Source organism: Heptranchias perlo, chromosome 7 (assembly GCF_035084215.1).
Source record: "Heptranchias perlo isolate sHepPer1 chromosome 7, sHepPer1.hap1, whole genome shotgun sequence".
NCBI classification, from domain to species: domain Eukaryota; kingdom Metazoa; phylum Chordata; class Chondrichthyes; order Hexanchiformes; family Hexanchidae; genus Heptranchias; species Heptranchias perlo.
Genome location: NC_090331.1, coordinates 36214466 through 36236660, shown reverse-complemented (window position 1 = coordinate 36236660; position 22195 = coordinate 36214466). Strand labels below are relative to the sequence as shown.

At 41.1% G+C, this 22195-nt stretch overlaps 1 protein-coding gene across 2 annotated transcripts in view; it reads right to left on the bottom strand.

Annotated features, from left to right (window-relative positions):
* The window catches only part of LOC137323613 (protein mono-ADP-ribosyltransferase PARP14-like), a 54051-nt gene that overhangs the window by 11457 nt on the left and 20399 nt on the right, over positions 1-22195 (bottom strand). For both annotated transcript variants that reach the window (XM_067987303.1, XM_067987302.1), the window contains exons 4-12: positions 20594-20854; positions 16861-17097; positions 14507-16767; positions 14183-14419; positions 13861-14082; positions 9580-9658; positions 7107-7259; positions 6611-6673; positions 3554-3730 (exon numbers count right to left, since the gene is read on the bottom strand). In XM_067987303.1, the coding sequence (XP_067843404.1) occupies positions 3554-3730; positions 6611-6673; positions 7107-7259; positions 9580-9658; positions 13861-14082; positions 14183-14419; positions 14507-16767; positions 16861-17097; positions 20594-20854 (3690 nt within the window). The remainder of the gene's footprint in view (positions 1-3553; positions 3731-6610; positions 6674-7106; positions 7260-9579; positions 9659-13860; positions 14083-14182; positions 14420-14506; positions 16768-16860; positions 17098-20593; positions 20855-22195) is intronic.

Below are 22195 nucleotides of genomic sequence, written 5' to 3'. Positions count from 1 at the left end.
CTGGCCTGTAGTTGTTGGGTTCATCCTTACATCCTTTTATGAACAAGTTTCTAACATTTGCAATTCTCCAGTCCTCTGGCACCACCCCCGTATCTGAGGATGATTGGAAGATTATGGCCAGTACCTCCGTAATTTCCACCCTTACTTCCCTCAGCAACCTAGGATGCATCCCATCCAGACCGGGTGACTTATCTACTTTAAGTAAAGCCAGCCTTTCTAGAACCTCCTCTTTATCAATTTTTAGCCCATCCAGTATATCAACTACATCCTATTTTACTATGACTTTGGCAGCATCTTCCTAGTTGGTGAGGACAGATGCAGATTACTCATTTAGTACCTCAGCCATGCCCTCTGCCTCCATGCGTAGATCTCCTTTTTGGTTCCTAATCGGCCCCAACCCTCCTCTTACTACCCGTTTACTATTTATACATCTATAGAAGACTTTTGGATTCCCTTTTATGTTAGCCGCCAGTCTATTCTCATACTCTCTCTTTGCCCCTCTTATTTCATTTTTCACTTCTCCTCTGTACTTTCTATATTCAGCCTGGTTCTCACTTGTATCATCAACCTGATATCTGTCATACACCCCCTTTTGCTGCTTCATCTTACTCTCTATCTCTTCGTCGTCCAGGGAGCTCTGGCTTTGGTTGCCCTACCTTTCCCCCTCGTGGGAACGTACCTAGACTGAACTTGAACCATCTCCTCTTTAAAGGCCGCCCATTGGTTGATTAGTTTTGCCTGCCAATCTTTGATTCCAATTTACACGGCCCAGATCTGTTCTCAACCCACTGAAATTGGCCCTCCTCCAATTAAGTAGTTTTACTCTTGATTGCTTCTTGTCCATTTCCATAACTATTCTAAACCTTATGATACTATGATCACTGTTCCCTAAATGTTCCCCCACTGACACTTGCTCTGCATGACCCACGTAATTCCCTAGAACTAGATCCAGCAATGCTTCCTTCCTTGTTGGGCCGGAAACTTACTGATCAAGAAAGTTCTCCTGAACACACTTCAGAAATTCCTCCCCTTCTTTGGCCCTTACACTATTACTATCCCAGTCTATATTAGGATAGTTGAAGTCCCACATTATCACTACTCTACAGTTCTTGCACCTCTCTGTAATTTCCCTGCAAATTTGCTCCTCTATATCCTTCCCACTAATTGGTGGCCTATAGAATACACCCAATAGTATAATGGCACCTCTATTGTTTCTTAACTTTAACCAAATAAATTCTGTCTTTGACTCCTCCAGCACATCCTCTCTCTCCAGCACTGCAATATTCTCCTTAATCAATATTGCCACCCCTACTCCTTTTTTTCCTTCCCTATCTTTCCTGAACACCTTGTATCCAGGAATATTTAGTACCCAATCCTGCCCTTTTTTGAGTTAGGTCTCCGTTATCGCCACTACATCATATTCCCATGTGGCTATTTGTGCCTGCAGCTCACCAACTTTATTTTCCATGCTTCCTACATTTACACATGTACACTCTAAACCTATCTTAGACCTTCTCGTATTCTCTCATTCTGATCCCACCTATTACTGTATGATTTCTTACTCTAGTGCTATCCGTCTTTCCCAATCCTTTATGCATCTTCTTCCTCCTTTCTAATGCTGCATCCTGGTGCCCATCCCCCTGCCAAATTAGTTTAAACCCTCCCCCACTGCACTAGTGAACCTCCCAACGAGGCCAATGGTCCCAGCTCTGTTGAGGTGCATCCCATTCATTTTGAACAGGTCCGTCCTGCCCCAGAACTGGTCCCAATGCACCCAGAATCTGAAGCCCTTCCTCTTGCACCATATCTCTAGCCACGCATTAAACTGCCTTATCTTCCTATTTTTGTACTCACTAACACATGGCACTGGGAGTAATCCAGAGATTGCTACCTTTGAAGTCCTGATTTTTAACTTCCTCCCCAGCTCCTTAAGCTCTGACCGCAGGACCTCATCCTTTTTCTTTCCTATGTACCCATAAGGACCATGACTTCTGGCCGCAGAATGTTCTGCATCCTCTCCGTGATGTCCTTTACCCTAGCACCAGGGAGGCAACACACCATGCGGGACACACATCAGTGGTCACAGAAATGCCTGTCTGTGCCCCTGACTATTGAATCCCCTATGACTACTGCATTTCTGCACTTCACTGTGCCCCCCTGTGCAGTCCTTTGCCCATGGTGCCATGCTCAGGACTGCACTCCTTCGAGGTGTCGTTACCCTCACTGGCATTCAATGCTGAATACTGGTTTGAGTGCCACACACCTAGAAGATTCCTGCACTGCCTGGCCTCTTCCAACCCTTTTGGATGCCAACCACTTGTTGTCTTGATCTCTCTGTGGCTGCGGAGTGCCCACCTCCTGGAACGTATGATCCAGGAAACCATCAGCCTCCCTTATGTTCTGCAATGACACCAGCCACCCCTCAAACTCAGAAACCCTCAGCTTGAAATTGAGCAACTGGAGGAATTTCCTGCACATGTGACCCTCCAGGACACAAAAAGCATCCTGAGGTTCCCACATGGCGCAGGAATTGCAGGCAACAGCTGCCCATCCATTATATTCAGAAACCATTTTTTTCTATACTCCCTTTAGATACTCAATTATTTTTAACTTACTTACTATTTACTTACCCCGATTAACCTACCCTATTATTCTGGGTCTCTCAGAGCTCCTCCTCTCTGTCACTGTGATGTCACTCTTTCTGTTCTTAGTGAATGGGGCTCCTCCCCCTAGTGCTCAGTGCCGCTTCTCTCCACTAAGTTATCTATTTATTTATAGATAATTACTTCTTAGTCTGTTTTTTAAAAAAATTTTAGCACCTCCTTCCCCCTCTACTCTTAATTCCCACTCTCACCAAATTCTCAAGTTCCCAGGCGGTTCACGGTCCACTCTCTTAATGATGCGCTCTGTGCTTCAGCCCACTCTTGTTGCCAACTTTGGCAGTCTCATTGCTGAGCTGATAGTGTACCTGAAGGAAGGTGTGTTTAAGCTACATGTAACCCATCTCCATTCTATCAGTTCCATTGTTTCATTAAAAATTGTTTAATCAGGGCCAGGCTTATTACAAGAACTGTGAGTCCTTTATTGTATCATTTGCTGTCAAATCTCAGCATAAATATTTCAACATATTAGTTAGCTCCCTCAATCTCCAATTCCATCTCTCCCAGCCACTGTCTAAGGCTGATCCAGATGTTTCGTGACCTTGCTGTCCTATTTGACCCTGAGCTCAGTTTCAGATGTGATATCCTTTCCATTACAGAGACTGCATACTTCCCATCTCCACAACATTGCCTGCCTCCATCCTCACCTTAGTCCCTTCACTGCTGAAACCTTCATACATGCCTTTGTCACTTCCAGACTTGACTTCACCAATGCTTTCCTTGCTGGACTCTCTTCCTCCATGCCCCATATAGTCATAACTCTTAACCAAATTCAAGACACACCTTATGCATACCAGTTTTTACAACCTTAATCCTCTAAAGGTTTTACTTATTTTTAATATATGATGAAACACAAAATATTGGCAACTAAAAATAATTAGCACAATTCAAACCTGTTCCAAGCGCAGGGAAAGCAACGGAGGTGAATTTGTTTTGTTCACACTCCTGAAGAACTGCACCAACAAAAGCTTTTATTTGACTTGGGTCATTTTGCCCAACCATGTGAATTATATTTCGACACTGTAGATCTCCTGGATTTGTCATTATTATTCCACTGTTTGTCTGTAAGCCTTCAAAATAAATAGAGAATTACTTCATCTAATTTTTGTATGCTCATTGTAACATAAAAATAATATAGAAATAACAGTTCTGTAATTAATAGTGCAAGTTTCTCCTTCAGTAATATTTTATTGCTTTTTAAGAAGATAGTTTTTATAATCATCTGTGGCACTGCTCACAGATAATTCAGGACACAGGCCGGGGAGTGGATCAGTCAGATAGGGAATGGAGCACAGGTAGGGGAATTGCAACATAACGACAAAGAGCAAAGGAGTTGGGTGAAGTGTGTGCTGAGTGGAGATGCAGCAGGACAGGAGGCCTGAGTTGAAGCAAGGACAGAGTGGATTTGGTTTCTTGTTATCTGGCAACTGGAAGCAGAAATGTCTGGGACCTGAAGCTGGTGACAATGGCAGACTTAGTTCATCAATAACATATACCATATTTGCATTATTTTATAAAGTAAAACCTTACTATATAGTTAGTTACATCATTCTTCCTCACAGGTACCTCAGAGAGTGCTCCCTCCTTCAAAATATACTGGTGTTCATCGGGCTCAGAAAGGAGGCAGTCGTAATCTGAATTCTGGGAGTTATATCACGCAGAGTGATACTGATGCCTTCTAGGCTTTATGGTCTGAAACCTGGTTGAGCCTCTTCATTCAGGACAGGTGATAATGACACAGTGATAGCTGTGGGAAATACCATGAACTCAAGTCCCAGGAATGTGAAAAATGGATAGGGCTCCACAGGGAAATGTTATTGGAGAAATTTCAAACACAGAAAAGGCTGTAAGAGCAAGATTGGTGATTTATGTAATTAAAAAAATATTATGTTGCAAACCTTATTTTTCGTACTAAGTCCTCAGATTACTGACAAAACAAGATAGTGGGTGAAACCATTTTCAAAAGATATTTTGAGTTATTTCATTGCTTCTCATTCTCCTTGCTATTCTTTTATTGATAGCTTTTTTCTGACTGCTGATTTTCAATTGGTATTTTTTGTACCTTCTTGCTATTTGTTCATTAGAAAAAGAAAATTGGTACATTTCCTACCTGTTCAGTTGTGATTTGTTGCTATTTTATGAATGTGATATTTGAGTCAAATTGGCTGTACATGGGACATGGTGCTTTAAATATGACATCTGTGATGCTTTGTCGTACAAAGAGATTGTGCTTTATGTAAAATGTTTTATATATAGTTGCACATTTTCTGTGGCATTGCTGATGGCGAGTTGAAGATTTTCTTTGGATAATCAGGGAGAGTGATTTATCCTCCAAGGATCTTTTCTTGGCCCCCTCCTTCTCCTCATCTCACTGATGCCACTTGGCGGCATCACTGGAAGACATGGGATCAATTTCCACATGTGCACTGATGATACCCAGCTCTACTTCTCGACCCCTCCACTGCCTCTGTGTTGTCGAACTGCTTGCCCAACATCCAGTTGTGGATGAGCTGCAATTTTGTCCAGTTAGCACTGGGAAAACCGATGCCATTGTCTTTGGCCCCTGCCACAAACTCTGTACCCTCACCACCATTTTCATCCTCCTCCCCGGCCACTGTCTCAGTTTGAACCAGGCGGTTCTCAACCTCGGTTGAGCTGAGCTTCCGATTTATATCCTCTCCATCACAAAGTCTGTCTACTTTCATCCCTATAACATCACCCGCCCGCCTCTGTCTCTATCTTAGCTGCTGCTGAAACCCTCATCTGTGCCTTTCTCACCTCAGACTTGACTATTCTAATGCTCGTCTGGCCATCCCATCTTCCACCCTCTATATCAGCACCTCCAAAACTCTACTGCCCGTATCCTATCCCATGCCATCTCACTTACCCATCACTGTGGTGCTTGCTGAGTTACATTAGCTCCCAGTCCCCCAACACCTCAAATGTAAAATTCTCATCCTCATATTTAAATCCCTTCATGACCTCATCCCTCCCTATCTTTGTCACATCCTCCAGCCCTACACCCTCCTAGAACTCAGCATTCCGCTAACTCTTGTCTCTTATACATCCTTCACTCCCGTCACCCCACCATTGGTGTTCAGCTGTCTAGGCCGTATGCTCTGGGATTCCCTCCCTAAACCCCTCCAACTCTTCTCCTCCTTTAAGTCCCTCCTTAAAACCCATATCTTTCACTATGTTTTTGGTCACCCTTCCTAATATCTCCTTCTTTGGCTCCGTGTCCATTTTTGTCTGATTAAGCATCTGCAAATCATCTTGGGACATTTTCCTATGTTAAAAGTACAATAGAAATGCAAGTTATTCTTGTGTTATGATCACTTGAAGGGGGGTGTGACACTGCAGAGGAGGGTGTTCTAGGAAAACTGGGAAAATTCCTGGGATTTGGGAACATGTGGAGAGGGGCCTCTGAGTATTTGGGAGGGCTCCCAGGATCTGGCAGCATTAGGGGCAGTCCTGGGATCAGGTAGCACTGGGTTTGTGAGCACTGAGAGGAAGTCCCAGGATCTAGGACGGATGGGGGGAACAAAGTCTTGGGGTGAGGGGGACTGGGATCTACTGTTTGGAAGCAGTGGGAAGACCAAAGCTGTATTGAGGGACAATGTATAGAAGCCTTGTGAGGAGGATGGTCCAAGACAATGTGACCCGAACTGCCCTTGGAACATCAGGCCCTCCCTTCCACCATGTTCCTGTCTGTCAGCCTGCTCTCCAACCCACCCACAATCCCTTTGTACCCCCTTTCCATCAACACTTTCTCGATCAGCTAGTATCTGTCTTTCTGTTTCTGCCTTATAGCATTGGCTGATAATCTGGTATAAAATCAATGTTTTAGTTTTAGTACAGAAGTTCGATAACCAGAAAACAGAGTTTAATATTTACAGGTATAAATTACATAGGTAGTAAGGAAATAAAACAAATTCCTCCAGTAACTATACCCAGTTGTTGGCATTCATCCACGACAGTTTGACCAGCAGCATCTAAAATCGCCCTGGACACACCTGAAATTAAATGTGTAAATGAAATTATTAATTTATAAGACGAGAATAATTCCTTAATTTTTAATTGGTAACTAATTTATCCCTGCACCAATCATACTTATTACACAAGAAAATGCGTTTTGATTGGTGTATGCTTCTTTAAACCAAATTAACAGTCCTTGATGTCTCAAATAAATTAATTCTAATAGTAAATAAGGTGGTGTCTATGTTTGTATCATAAATGCAAGTTCTTTCTTCTTTCTTTCTATTGTATTTATATTTTAGTTTATCTCTGGAGCACAATATATTGGGATTATTTAATAGTTATAACTGCCTTGCTGGTCAAACACCATCTCAGCTGTGATATTTTGGTGTATAAAATCTGTATGGAAATCAAATATTAGGAATTATATTCTGCTTCTCCAAATCACTTTTGAACACTGTGCTGAAATACCTGTTCTTAGTGTGAAATTATTATTTGATGAATTGACAATGACATCAGTGGTCTCCTTTGTTATGTCTCCTGTTATTACTTGCAGCAAAATTGGTCCTACTTGTATTTCAGCATGACCTAAGGTGGGTGAAGAAAGTCTTCCAAACAAAGGTCCTGCAAAAAAAGTTTTGAAAAATTATACTATTATAAATTACTTCTGATGCTCTTGTTTTTTATTAAGGAAAGTATTATTCTGTAGAAATTTGTGTACATGTACATCTTTGCATAGATATGTAACAACACATGCAGACTCACAGATGGATAAAATACTAAGCATCTATAAACCAATCAAATAAACATAAATGCCTACTCTCAGATGCCTTACTGTTTCACCCCTAGAAGTGCAACCAGCAAATTAACTTGGGCACGATCAAGTAATACCATTTCCCCTTTTGATGATTAAACAACATGTGAAAAACAGACCTGGCTCGTACATCAATATGTACATTTCTCGTTATTGAAGGGTTGCAGAGAGCAGGAATATGGTATTGAGATAGAGGATCAGCCATAATCATGCTGAATGGCGGAGCAGGCTCAAAGGACCGAATGGCCACTCCTGCTCCTATTTTCTATGTTTCTATAGTCTCAGTTGCATAGGAGACCAGCCAGGGAGAGGACGTCTGCAGGTAAGTCTTTGTTTGCATGGGGGGGGGGGGGGGGGGGTGAGAATGGGGGGCATAGGTGGGCAAGGGGCACAGGTGGGCAAGGTGCACAGGTGGGAAAGGGTGGACTTAGGTGGGCACAGGGGGGGTCAGGAGTCACGGGGGATGGGATGGGGGGTCACTCATGGGTGGAGCAGGATCGGGGGGGTTCATCGTGGGGGTCTGTGATTGTTGAGGGGGAGGGGCAAGGGATCGGGATCGGGGTACTGGGGTCGGAGGATCTGGGTCGGGGGATTGGGGTCGGAGGATCGGGATCGGGATCGGGGGTCAGGGTTGGGGTCGGAGGATCGGAGTCGGAGGATCGGGGTCGGAGAGGGAGAATCGAGTTTGGGGTCGGGGGTCTGCGATCGGGCGGGGGAGGGGGGGTCTGCGATCGCGGGTGGGGGGGGTGGGGTAGTCGGTGCCGGTAGGTTTGTTGGGCCTGGGGGAAGCACTCTTGCTCCTCCGGGCCCAAAAGTTGTGCCTTTCTAGACACTTACCTGCAGTCTCGGGCCTTCTCGCCTCCTTTCCCGAGGCGTAAAACAGAAGGCCCGGGAATCCCGGCCCTCCCACCCCCCTCCACCCCACCCTTTTTTAATTTTAAAATCGAGCCTTAAGCCTCAGCTGGATGGGATGTGCTGGGCTGTGAAATATTGAGGGTGGTGTACCCATGTAAGGAACATCTATGAGAGGTGTGTCAGGCTATGTATTTGGTGGCGGGGGATAAAAACTGTTGAAGTGATTGGAAGATGGATGGATAAATATATGGGCAAGTTTGAGACTTTTCTTCAGTATTTTCTTATGTATTTATCTTATAAACGTTTGTTCGGTTTATAGTGCGATATTAAAGAGCTGTGTTGGTGGCCATACTGTGGAGAATATTTTGTTGGGGTAATGTGATTCTGTAGACTTTTTCAGTGGAATATGATTAGGAAAAATTAGGGAGAAAGTTGAATCTGGGAAGAAAGGATAAAATAACCAAATAGAAATGTGAAAACATTGACACTTATGCACTTGACCAATGATGAAGAAAACAAATCAATAACAGCTCAACATAAATGACAGGTTTAATGCACATGATGAACAATGCCCCTGAAACCCTCACAGAAAAGCAGCGGAACCCTCATAAAACAGCACAAACAGCTGAAAAACCATTTCCGTGGGGGTTCTTCTCATCTCCCGCCAAAGTTGCAGCAAGGCATCAGTAGAACACCCACAGAATTTCAGGGCTAACAGGTTTTGCTATCAAAGTATCATTCAATGTTTAAGGATGGGTGATTACAAATTTGGCATTATGATGCAAGAATTCAAATATAGATTACTTGGTAGTATTCAAAATTCCAACATTGGGCTTGAGTATTAGATCAGAGGGAGGAGTAAAACATACTTAAAAACAGTTTTGATTCAACATTTATATATATGTATAAATATATGAGATAATTGATAATGTGATCTTAATTTGACATCATGCTGAATCGCTGTTCAAATAAAGTATAGGTAAAAATGAACAGGGCTTGACAAATAAACTATACGGAAGGAAACATGAAGATGTATTCATAATTCCTGAAATAAAAAGATTCAATGGAATATTTATTTAACCCTTCTTTAGGAAATGCCAGAAGAAGGATGCTATAGAATTTTGATCTTTAATTAGACTGTGTCTGCATCTAACAAAGTCTGGAAGATTTGGGAGGACCAACGCTATGGTAACAAATGTGTTTTTCACCATCAGTTTATGTGTCCACTCGAACAAACCCAATTCTAATCAGCACTTGAAACAAATAAGCACCAACCTGAGGGTCTCTGCTGTACAGTGGGAAGTGCCATTTTCGGCTGATGGTTGAATGTTCTTTTGAATTCACAAGACATTGCCTAACAACAAAATATTGTCAATATTCAGAGCAATGGAGCCAGTTTTTTAAAAATATAGCTTTTAGAAAGTAAACTGCCTTTCATTGCCAGCATGTTTCTGTACTTTTTACAGCAATAAAATTGTAAATGTTGAAAAAAAAAATTGAAGAGTAATAAAGCAAATATTCTAAATAAAATAGTAAAATCACATTTTACCATTGCAGTGTAAGGTAATGATAACTTTGATTTTTCTATAAACCAAAATCTTACTATACAAAACTCTCTCAAAATATTGCCACATGATCTAGAACTAACATTTTTGTAAAGTAGGGAAAGAAACTACAGAAAGAAATTGCATTCCTAAAGTATCTTATCTCATCTTCAGAAAGTCCCAAAGCACTTTACCTTCTGATGAATTAGTTTTTGTCATTTTTTTTACTTGGGTAAATAAGCAGGGGAGACGACTAGATGAATCAAGAACTGATTAGGTGATGCTAGGTGTGGGTTTTAAAAACTGTAGATTGTAAGACTCAGGGAAAGCTGAAGGAAGTAAGGAACTCCACAGTTTTGAGTCTTGGAGGCAGAATGATTTATAGTTGGAGACTGTGATGAAGCTAGAGAAGAGGAAAAGCATGCAGAATAGTATATTCGAAGCTTAGCAGAAATAAGAGGGAGAGTTTCAGAGAACCACTAACCACTGTGGTATTTAATAATAAATAAAAAAAGCATTATGAATAATATGTTTGAATTAGAGGTATATATAGCAGCAGGAAATTACATTGTAGTGATTAGAGAAACATTGCTCAACACAGAAGATAAAAAAAAATGCTTGCATTTATATAGTATCATATCACATTAAAGCACCTTATCACATTGACAAAACCTTTCAGTGCTTTATAATAACTTTCTTTTGGAGGACCCTGATTCTTATACAGGAGAAAACACCAGCCATTCTGCAACAACATTATCTCACAAACATCTGTCTTTGTTTCAGTGGTATTGATTGAGGGAAGAACATTGGCTAGGCCACGATCTGGAATGCACTACCTGAAAGGGTGGTGGAAGCAGATTCAATAGTAACTTTCAAAAGGGAATTATATAAATACTTGAAAAGGAAAAATATGTAGGTCTATGGGGAAAGAGCAGGGAAGTGGGACTAATTGGATAGCTCTTTCAAAGAGCCGGCATAGACATGATGGGTCAAAAGGCTGTATGATTCTATAACTCCCTGAATTTCTTCAAATAGTGCAATGGATCTTCAACATCCACCTGAATTGGAAGTTGTCACCCAAAAGATGACAATACAGCACTCCCTCAGTAATGCACTGAAGTGCTAGTCTAGATTACATGCTAACATCTTGATGTGGGACTTGATCCTACAATCTTCTTCTGGCCTAGCGTTCTACCAACTGAGCCAAGCTGAGATATAAGATGGGAGTAAATTTAATATACTTGGGACATTTAACAGGGGCAGAAAAGACTGGAGAGAGGAAAGGCTAGCTGTATATTTGGGTTAAGATGGAAATCTAGGAAGCTAATCTGATTCTGACACACAATTTAACCTGCATCATGCAGGTGTATTTCACACTGGGGGCAAGTGAGGCAGAGCTGGGGGGGGGGATTTCTGATGGGAGACATAATTTTGTCAGTGCAGCGTTTTCTGATGATGTCCACATAGGAGGCAGCAAGAAGCACCAGCTCCTCACCACCAGAAGAATTTCAAAACCTTGGTCTTCAGGGTAGATGAATTAGACAATTAAAATAGAAATAACAAAGAAGAAAATATACAAAGAAAAAAATAGGGGGGGGGGGGGGAGGAATATAGGGATTTTCTGGAACAGCTTGAAAGAGATAGCAGAGATGTAAAAATAGTTCAAGAGATGAGGCAGCAAAACATGTTAACAAAAATCCAAGCATTCTTCCAATATCATAGCAGTAAAAGAGCAGCTAGAGTAAGTTAGTAGATAAGTGGCACAGAAACTGAAGATAAAATAGTTAAAATACTAAATTAATATTTTCTGAAAGTAATCACCAAAGGAATATACACAAATTTGCGATCCAATTTTTGTACTATACCTAATATTCGAGACGATTTTGAGTCCTTATGGCGGTGGTACTTAATAAGTTAAAGAGATTTAAGGCTAACAAATTCCATGGGTTGGTAGGCATGTATCCTAGGGCCCTGAAGGAGACTAAGGAGGAAATGCGCTATTGTCCCGAAGGCATCATTGGGCACTGGCAAAATGCAAAATTCTGCAGGAATGAAAGCAATCAAATGTCATGCCTTTATTCAAAAGTTTGGGAGGGGGCAAATCTGTCTCTGGTAAACTACCCAATGTTAAAAGCCATAATAGGTAAAATTATAAGGAGTCATGTTCAGGAGTAGCTGCCCAGTAATAGCTTAAGAAACGGCCAGCACAGATTCAGAAGGCGAAGATCCTACTGTACAAACCTCCTTGCCTACTTTGAGGATGTAACAGATTATCCCTAAGATAAACATTACTTGGGCTTTCTGAAGTCTTTTGACAAGTCCCACATAAGGACTTCCAATTAAATTAAAAGCCACAGGAATCCGGGGTAAAACATGGAACTGCTTAACAAGTTGGTTAAAAAATTGGGAACACAGAATACATCTCAGAAGGGTAGTGTCAGACTGGTGGGAGGTGTTTTGTCAAGTGCCACAGAAACGGTGCTTGCACTATTGTCATTTCTAATCTATGGCAATGACTGACTATGGATGATGCACATCATAACTAGCTATCATATTTGCTGATAAGAGCATTAGAGCCAAAGGATGAGACAAACGGTTTTACGAAAATTTAGATCAGTTTTGAAAATGATCATACAAATAGCAAATTAAATTTTATACTGAAAAATGTGAAGCATCCCAAATTAGTCAAAAATGTGCATCATAAGCATACAATGAATAGAACTGAATTGGCAGATAGAGTCTTAGACACAAACTGGACTGATGGTACATTCATGATTTTCAATGTCTAGCTCACACTTGGGTGTATTGCATTCAATTTTGGTCATAGCACCTGAAGGTTAGTAGAACAAAAACCTCAGTGGCATTCAAAGGCACCTGGATGTTATAATGGGGGGGTGGGGGTAATCGGTTATAGATGAATAAGTTCAATGCGCCAAATGAACTATTCTCATTATTGACTTTTCTTATGTTCTATATAGGTTGCAATGGAAAGAGAAATTGAAAGTTAGAAGTAATAAAGGGACTGCCTATCAGACAAGTTTTATTTTGCATCCTGTCCAGGAGTGCAATTGAATTTTAGAAGTGCCTCCCCAGATATAGAACAGCTCAAGGCTTAGATCAGGTCTCAAGCTTTATAGAGTTGTTGAGGGAGAAAAGAGGTAGTTGGCATCAAAGAAGAAACAACAATTCTTGGACGCAGATTTAAAAATAGAATGTAGGAATTCCATTTGTGATAAGAAGACCTACTAAGACCAATAATGTCAATAGATGAAGGAGGATTAGGCTTGGAGCCACCAACGTTAATAGATAATTTCTGTTAATTAGACATGAAGAAATAATAATTTAGAGGATTTGAAGGAAACAAGATTTTCATTGTTTGAAATGAATGAAGATCAAAGCCTAGCAGAAAAGGAACGATGTCTTATGGAGTGAAGGCATACAATCTGAAGGAAGTCAATAAATGTAGAGTGAAGTCATCACCAAAAGAGTGGATGGGGTTGTGAAAGATGAATGGAGAAGGTCACTGATAAGGAAACAGAACAAAGCTGCAGAAAGAATAGGCTGCTGTGGAACCTATGAGTTCATGAAAAAACTGAAGCAGCCAGATATTTGACAGGAAACTAGCATTGAATCAGAGACTTTGGAGAGGCCCAAAATTAAGGCAAATAAATCAACAACACTGCAGAGTTACAAAAGTGCATAACCTAGAAGATCACCAGTGGAATAACCATGCCTAAAACCATTCTGGCTATCAAATTGATATTTTTATGAAAAATTTGAAAGCAAAAACAACAAAAATGTAACTTAATCAAACCAAGCTGGTTAAGCTAAAACTATCCAGTGAAAGATATATAATTAATGTTTAAATATTTCCACATTGAAATATATATTTGTTAACATAAAGAACATACAAATTAGTCATCAATTTTGAGGATCAACATTTTGCATTACTTGAAATAAGCTACTGATGGAATAGATGTGAAAATAAAGCTCATCAATAACAGATCCATACCTTAACAGTAGGAACATCATCGGGATGCACCACAAAGTGAACGTTCTTAAGATACTTTGTACTTCTCTTACTGCTGAACCTCAGAACTTCCTCAAACATCATTCTTGCCACAAGATCCTTTGGAAAACACAACTTGCCAGCTCCAATCGCTGGGAATGCGATGGAACCCAGCTGTAATGCTTCTGTGTTCTTCAGACATTCCTTGATTATCTTTTGTAACACCTGGAAAGTAATTTCACACCAAGTGTTTCCATCTAGCAATATAATTCTTCAAAAACATGTAGAATTGCTGCATTGACGTTGACATTAGAATGTATATTACCTTTTCCGCATCTCCATTTCCTCGATCCCAGTGAGGAACAACAACGTGAAACACTTCATCACAGTCAAGTTTACATCCCTTTGTTACATAAATCCTTTCGATAGCATGTTTTTTATTTTGTCCTTCATTCCACAGTAACTGTTGGAGCTTTGGGCCGGCTTTCTGTAATATTGCTTGGGAAACTGCACCACTTTTAAGATCTAGATCCATTCCAATGACATTTACAATGACAGCAGCCTGGAAATAGAAAAAAATCATAAAGATAAAATAAGATTATTGGAATTACTGACAATCTCAAATAAATGAGTTACAGTGAAGACTTACTGTTACATCTTGAATATTTCCTTTGACAACAATGATGTTTAGACCTTCTTTTGTTTGGGCTTTATGCAGACAATTAACGCTTATTCTATTTCTCATACTGCTAAAGTCAAGCCTTTCTGGCTGCACAGGAGAACTATTTAAAAATTCACTTAATATTTTCTGAACAGCATCCAAAACTGCGCGAACAGTTTTTTCATCATGGTTCACCAAGTGGATCTCTTTCAATGTACTGCCTCCATGTGAATCCACACAGTGTTCTCTGATTGATCTGACAATTATTTCTGCACACAAAGGCAATGGAAAACCAAATATTCCCGAACTAATGGCAGGAATTGCTATAGACTTCAAATTATGGGTTTCTGCTAGACATAGACTCTGCTTCACGGCCCTTCTTAAGCATTTCTTAGCTGTGTCTGCATCAGTACTCATCCATCGTGGGCCAACTGCATGAATCACTTTGGAACATTGTAGGTTACCAGCATCAGTAATAACTGCATCACCAGGCATAAGAGATCCATATTTATTTACAATCCTATCACACTCATTTTGCAATACTGAACCTGCTGCTTCTAATAGAGCTCCTGCAAGGCCTCCAATGTGCTTTAGATCTTCATTTGCTGCATTGACAACCACATCAACATGACACTTGCACAGGTCTCCTCTATAAATAACAACTATAGGTCCACCAGGCAATTGTACTTTACAGTGAGCCTGGCCCAATTCACCATCATCTCCAAAGACACCATGCTCAATAGGTCTTAGAACACAATTAAATTTATGCATTGCAGCAGTAACATACACATCTTCCTTTTCTTTGAAAAACTTCTTTGTTCCTGGATTGGTAATTTTCAGGACTGAACTAACTACTGTGGAAACTGCATCTGAAAGTAATTTCTCCACTTGACAGACATTCTCTTGGGGACCAGATACTAAAACACTTGTATCATTTGCCATATTGTTAACTTTTATTTTCACGCCCATTGGTGGTTTTTGGAAAATGTCCATTTTCTTAACAGCCATCAAAAACTGCAGGACTGCACCAGATTTAAATGGAATGGTCTTTTCAATGATTGTGTGTTTCTTGACGAAATCCTTAAGCATTTCAAACACTTCCGTGACAGCACCAGAAAAGCCAGAGATAATAATCTGCACATGCCCATCGAGTGGTATCTCTTCAATTTCAATCTGTTTACTGGAAGAATTCAGCTTTGATCCTAATTTTTCTTTTAGTTGTGTCCATTCCCTCATTCCAATGACATTTCGATCTTCTATCTCAATACACTTGAAATCGAGATGTTTTGTGATTTCTTTTTCTGCTGCACATAAAGAACTATCTGTATTTCCTATCAGCAGAACATAGTTATCTTTAATGTCATACACAACATTGATTCCATTTGATGTGAACAAGCAGCAGGAAACTTCACTGTGGCCTACTCTTTGTAGAAAACTGGTAAGATGAGGGTTTATATCAGCTTGTTTTTGTTTCATTTGAAGAACTCCTTCCAATATATTAGTTTTGGCAACATAAACCTCTGAAGGCAAACTATGTAATGTTATACATTCTGCAGTTGAGTTGTATTTCATGCTGAGGTTTGGAAACAGTTTGGACACCTTCTGTTCAAGACCATCACTCAATAATATACTATACCTAGCAGGAGTAATAGACACTGTCTCAGTCACACTTTGCTTTTCCCTGTTCAATTTTTCAATGGCACTATCCATAACTGATTTGAATGTTTGTTGTAGAGTATCTACACTGTCAGATTCTCCAGCTAGTATCACCTTTCCCTTTAAAATGTCTGGTGTAACAGCAACATTTTGGTTCAAATACTGATCAAGGTCTCTCTGAATTATTTCCCAGATCTGTTGATTCACATCATTTTCATTAGCTTTGTACTTTGACAGGATGTGCATTAAATTGCCTGAAGCTTCCCTTTTCCAGTTCTTTGCAAGTTTTTCGAATGAACCCTTGTGTCTTGAAAAAGTTGGAGATATCTTGATCGAGTTTGCTTGGTCTGATTCTGGCATTGCAATGTCACAGTAGTGTACTGACATTTTGTCATTGATTTCTGCAATTCGCCTTCCATCATTCTTAAGAAACTGCAGGATGTACGGATTAATATCCACAGTGAAGGGATCTGGCATTTTCACAATTGGTCTTTTGTTTCCATATAAAGCTGAACCCAAAGACTTGTAATAGAGATAGACATGGATTGGTGTTTTATCAATAATGTGTGTTTTCGACAGAATGGTATCCAGAACTGTAAATAAAACAAAAAAAAATTATATTCAAGAAACATGTTCTAGAAATAGTTGGGTTAAATGATCTACATTTTCTAATATGCAAATATTACCATCAGAATTTTCAAAAGAAACAACAGCTGCACTCTCCTCAGGTGTTATTTCAATGGCGGTCACAATTCCATGTCCATTTTTAGGACTTTCAAAGTACAATTTTAAGAACTCTTCACTGGTATTGGAAGGCAGGTTCTCCACTCTTACACTGTCTGTTACTTCAAGTTGCTTAGCCACAATTTTTTGTTGGCCACTCAAAACCTTTGTGGAACACCTTTTGATGAATTCAGTGAGGTCTAAAAATAGATTACAAGAATAGAAATTAATCACAATACTTTTTAGATCAATTTATCTGAGCATTATGAAAAAAAATGACATAATTGTGGACTTGAAGTGGTAAGTTAATACTCGTACAACACTTTTAATTATTAGGAAAGCAATTATTTAGGAGTCAGCTTGGATAATCAGGCAGTACTATACAAAAGAGTCCGTTTTTGTGAATTCTGTATTCCTCAAAGTGAGATCTATAGGGCCGGAAAATATAACATGTTTCACCGCTCTAGTCAGTTCTCCATGATAGTCTCCATCTTCCACACATTCCAATTTTTTGAGATGTTTGTTCAGATTAGCAGCACTCTGTCAATTTGGTGTAAAATTTGCTTCTACTGGTTATGAACATGATCAAGATTTCACATTTGATTCCTAATTAGAACATCTGTGATGCAAGGTAATAAGCCGTTTGATTTTGAAAACAATTAATGATGTATCTTCAGTAGTCCTGATGCAACTCATCAGATTAAGGCTGGCCAATATTGGGCCGCTTCGGCCAACAGCCAGGTAACTGCAGTGGCGGGGGAGGGGGGGGGGTGGGGAGTCAATCACAATTGGGAGTGAGGGTCCCAGAGCTACAGTGGCCCAGATTATTTTAGTGGGACCCAGAGGAGCATTCCTGCAAAAATAATTCAAAACTTACCTTTGCTGGGCCTCTACAGCTCCATCTCCCATGGAATTGTTCAGAGCGTGCACACATTAGCCCCGACCAGTACCACCCTAAAATGGCAATCGGGATCTTAGGACTTCCATTTGCGTATTAAAAGTGGCCTACTGCTTAAAACAGGTGGGCGCTTTGGGCGCTCAGTGGTAGACCCCTTTTAAAATGGTGCCCGCCTCTTCTTCAGCTACTGACCCCATTTTGAGGCTGTTACAGCCCCATTAATGGCAAGCATAGCAAGTGAAAATCAGCCCCAATCTGTTTAAATGTGTTTGTATTTTTAATCTACAAGCACACATACAATAGAAACATGGTTAACAATGTCTGTTTCTGTGCCTTGTCAATAAAATCACAACCCCTTTGAGTGTAGCAATGTATGACACGTCAAGAGAATGATGGGTGTTTTTTTTCTGTCACCCTAATATTGGCACTGTCTCACTGGATTCCTAATTAAAGAGCACAAGAATATTTGGAATCGAGCAATTGTTGCAATATAACTGACATTGTCCGAGCTCTATTTTTCCTGCAGTGAAGGAAGCTTTTTTCCCGACTAAAAATGTTCAATTATGCGTGTTGTGTATTTAACAAATCTGTCATTAACTCCAGGGGCATGATTTAAGCCTGGAAAAATGGGTGGATTGGGGGCAGGGGGCATTAAAAATTGCAACAATTTCAAACCCACCCCCAACCCGCCCATTTCCAGTTTTCACAGGGGCGGGAACCCAACCCACTCTCAGGAGGAGAGTCAGGCATTAAAACCTTTCAAGGAGGCTGTGGGCTTCCATTATGTCAGGTTTTGTGATTTTAGCCCCCGGGGGCCAGGAATCCTGGGCCTTCTACTTCACGCTGCGAGAGGGTAGGCGAGAAGGCCAGAATCTGCAGGTAAGTGCCTTTATAGCACAGCCTGTGGGCCCGGAGGAGCAGGAGTGCTTCCCCCAGGCCCAACAAGCTTACCTGCAACGACCCCCCCCCCCCCCGCAATGATCGCCGACGCCCCTCCAATGATCGCGCCCCCCCACAATAGTCACGACCCCCACAATGATCGTGACCCCCTCTGATGACTAACCCCCCCCCCCCAATGACTGATCCCCGATGACCACCACCCCCCCGATGACTATCACCCCCCCCGATGACTATCACCCCCCACACAGTGACCTCCATGTATGCCAACGTCCCCATGCCCCCCGCCCCACGCACCCAATCTAAGACTTAACTGAGCATTTACCTTTTCCTTGCTCTTCTCCCGTCCGACTGAGATCAGTCTGTCAATCAGGCTGGTCTGTCGAGCGGGAAACCGTCAAAAGAAAAAATAAAAGATAAAATCGTAAGGACGTCCGGGAAACCCGTATTTCCGTGTTTCCCGTCCGCAATTCGACCCCCCCTGCCCTCTTCCCGGCTCAGGGTTAAAATTATGCCCCTGGTGTTTGAGACAACTTAGACTAATGGAATGACAAACAAAGCTACAGACAGCAAACCAGTTCAAAAGAGCCTAAACAGCACACTCACAAACTTTAGATTGTAAAACCATGAGCCCATCTCAGTTGGCTACTACTTTACTTGTTAAGTCACAAGAAACTCGACAGATGGAAAAATTCCAACACGACCAGAATTTTAAACAGGATACATCTAAAATGCTCATTAACACTGTTGAATAGCACTGGTATAGTTCAGGAACTGTATATTCAGGAACAGATACCATTATTTTAAACAGTAAAAACTTTCATTTAAAACAAGAGAATTTTTAACTGTGTTTAAAATCAGAGTTCTATATGTTTATAGTGCCAGTGAGCGAAGCATGTCCTGTTGAATATATTGTAATATACAATAAACAGCTAGTGTTATATTTAACAATATCCTCTGATTACCAACACAATAGATGTGCTGCTGTTTAAAATTTTATTACAGGAATCCTTCCGGTGAAGGAGTTTCTTGAGATTTTACAGTCAAGTTAGCAGCAGTTTGAGATGCAGACTGAAACTGTGAAGGTGAGGTCGTGGTGAGAATGCCAGGCTGGGTTCTTTCAAACTGGTTCTCTGTTCAGTGGCTCCTTTCTGCTGCTATTCTCAAATATCTCGATCCCCGGATTTTAAAAAAAGCAAATCAATGCTCTTACGTAAAGTTGCTTTTATGTTGTTCTTGTGCTGCTGGCTCCTGACAAATGGGGCACACGAGTGGCAGCACCCAAAAGCTAAGAGCACAATGGGGGTGGGGTTGGGATCGGTGGTTAGTCCTAGTGAATCAGTAATTTTGCATTAGGATTATGGCTGGGTGTATGAGATCCACACATCAGGAGCCAGCAGTCTAAGCACTGCCCTATAGCCAATGTAAAAGCAATTTAATTAACACTGAATTAATGGCAGAACAAACAAAATTCTGGAAAAGTGTGCATTGATTTACACTTAAAGTGGATTTCACTGTAATAATTTATTCTTTGGTATTACAGTTTGGGACTTCAGTATAATATGCTAAGATACAATATTTTCCAAAAAAATTAATGTATGTAAAAAATAAATTTAAACCTTTCTGTTGTGAAAAAAAAGTTGAAGGGAAAAAAAATTATATAATGCTGCAAATCAACTCCCACAAAGGGTCTTCACCTGAAATGTTAATCTATATTATCTCTTTTCAGGTGCTGATGACCTGTTGCAGATTTCCAACATTGTCTGTATTTCTGTTAATAATTTGACTTGCTATCTCTTCAAAATAAGAATTTGCCTGTTATATTTTTGTTGCTGAACATGGATATTCTAACATTGTAACACAGCCCCTTCAACTAACAGTTGCTGAATATTAACTCTTACCAATCTCAGTTTTGAAAGTCACAACAGCCGCATTCATTTCACTCAACATTTCCATGCTGAAACCATCAGCTTCTTCAGTTAATCCAGTAAGATTTTCGACCAGTAGGTTTAACATGTCACACATGACATTTTCAGGAAGATTTTGCAGTACTACAGCAGAGGATTGTGGAGGCGCTTTACTCTTTTCATCATGAAACTTCCTCACCATTAACTCAACGTTGTCCACTGAATGGGCTTCTTGGCTCAACACTGCCTGAGCATCTTAATAAGAAGAATCACAACACCAGCACAATAAATATTAGTAGCATCAAGACTTTTACTCCTCCAACTCTTCTAATTGTGATTTAACAATATTTCTGGACCATTTTTTCTTTAGTTTCTTGAAAAATTATAAAATACAAAACTGATCAATGGTATAAGTTGCATTTGATTTTTTTTTTTAATTGCCATCATATTTGGGTTGTGGAACAGATAATGTAGTTAATTTGCAGCTCACTCGACAATGGTGCCAAAAATACATGGATCACGATCCTGGCAGTTGCACTGGGATCACGCTCCGCCTTTGGCACTGACCCACCGAAATTTAATTGTCGTCTTTGGTTCTTTTGCCAATTACCTTACATCTGTGTCCTCTGGTTCTCGACCCTTCTGCCAATGGAAACAGTTTATCTCTATCTACTCTGCCTGGACCCCTCATGATTTTGAACATCTTATCAAAGCTCCTCTCAACCTTCTCTGCTCTAAGGAGAACAACCCCAGCTTCTCCAGTCCGTCCATGTAACTAAAGCCCCTCATCCCTGGTACCATTCTAGTAAATCTTTTCTGCACCCTCTCTAAGGCCTTCACATCCTTCCTACAGTGCAGTGCCCAGAACTGGACACAATACTCCAGTTGTGGCCGAACCAGTGATTTATAGCGGTTCATCATAATTTCCTTGCTTTTGTACTCTACGGGCTCAATTTTCAAATGGAGCTAGGAAGGGGGCGGGGGGTCAATTTGAGGTCGGGAAACCCATTAGCACGGGTTTCTCGGACGTCCTTACGATTTAGACGTAAGGACATCTTTATTTTTTTGTTGGTTTCCCATCCAACTGACTGGCTGATTTACAGGCTGGTGTCAGTCAGATGGGAGACCAGCCAGGGAGAGGACGTCTGCAGATGAGTTTTTGTTTGCATGGATGGGGAGGGACGGCGGCGGGGGGCGGGTCATGGGCGGGCAAGGGGCATAGATGGCTAAGGGGCACAGGGGTCGCGAGTCATGGGGGATCGGATCGGGGATCAGTCAAGGGGGGGCCAAATCAGGCGTCATTGCAGGGGTCCGCGATCGTTGAGGAGGAGAGTCGGGGGATTGGGGTCGGATGATCAGGGTCGGAGTTGGATGATCGGGGTCGGAGGAACGGGGTCGGGGTCGGATGATCGGGGTTGGAGGATCAGTATCGGATGATCGAGATCGGGGTTGGGGGTCCGCGATCGGTCGGTGGCAGGGGGGTTGGGGGTTGCCGGTGCAGTTAGGTCTGTTGGGCCTGGGGGAAGCACTTCTAGGCACTAATCTGCTGTCTTGGGCCTTCTCGCCTCCTTTCACGTGGAGTAAAACAGAAGGCCC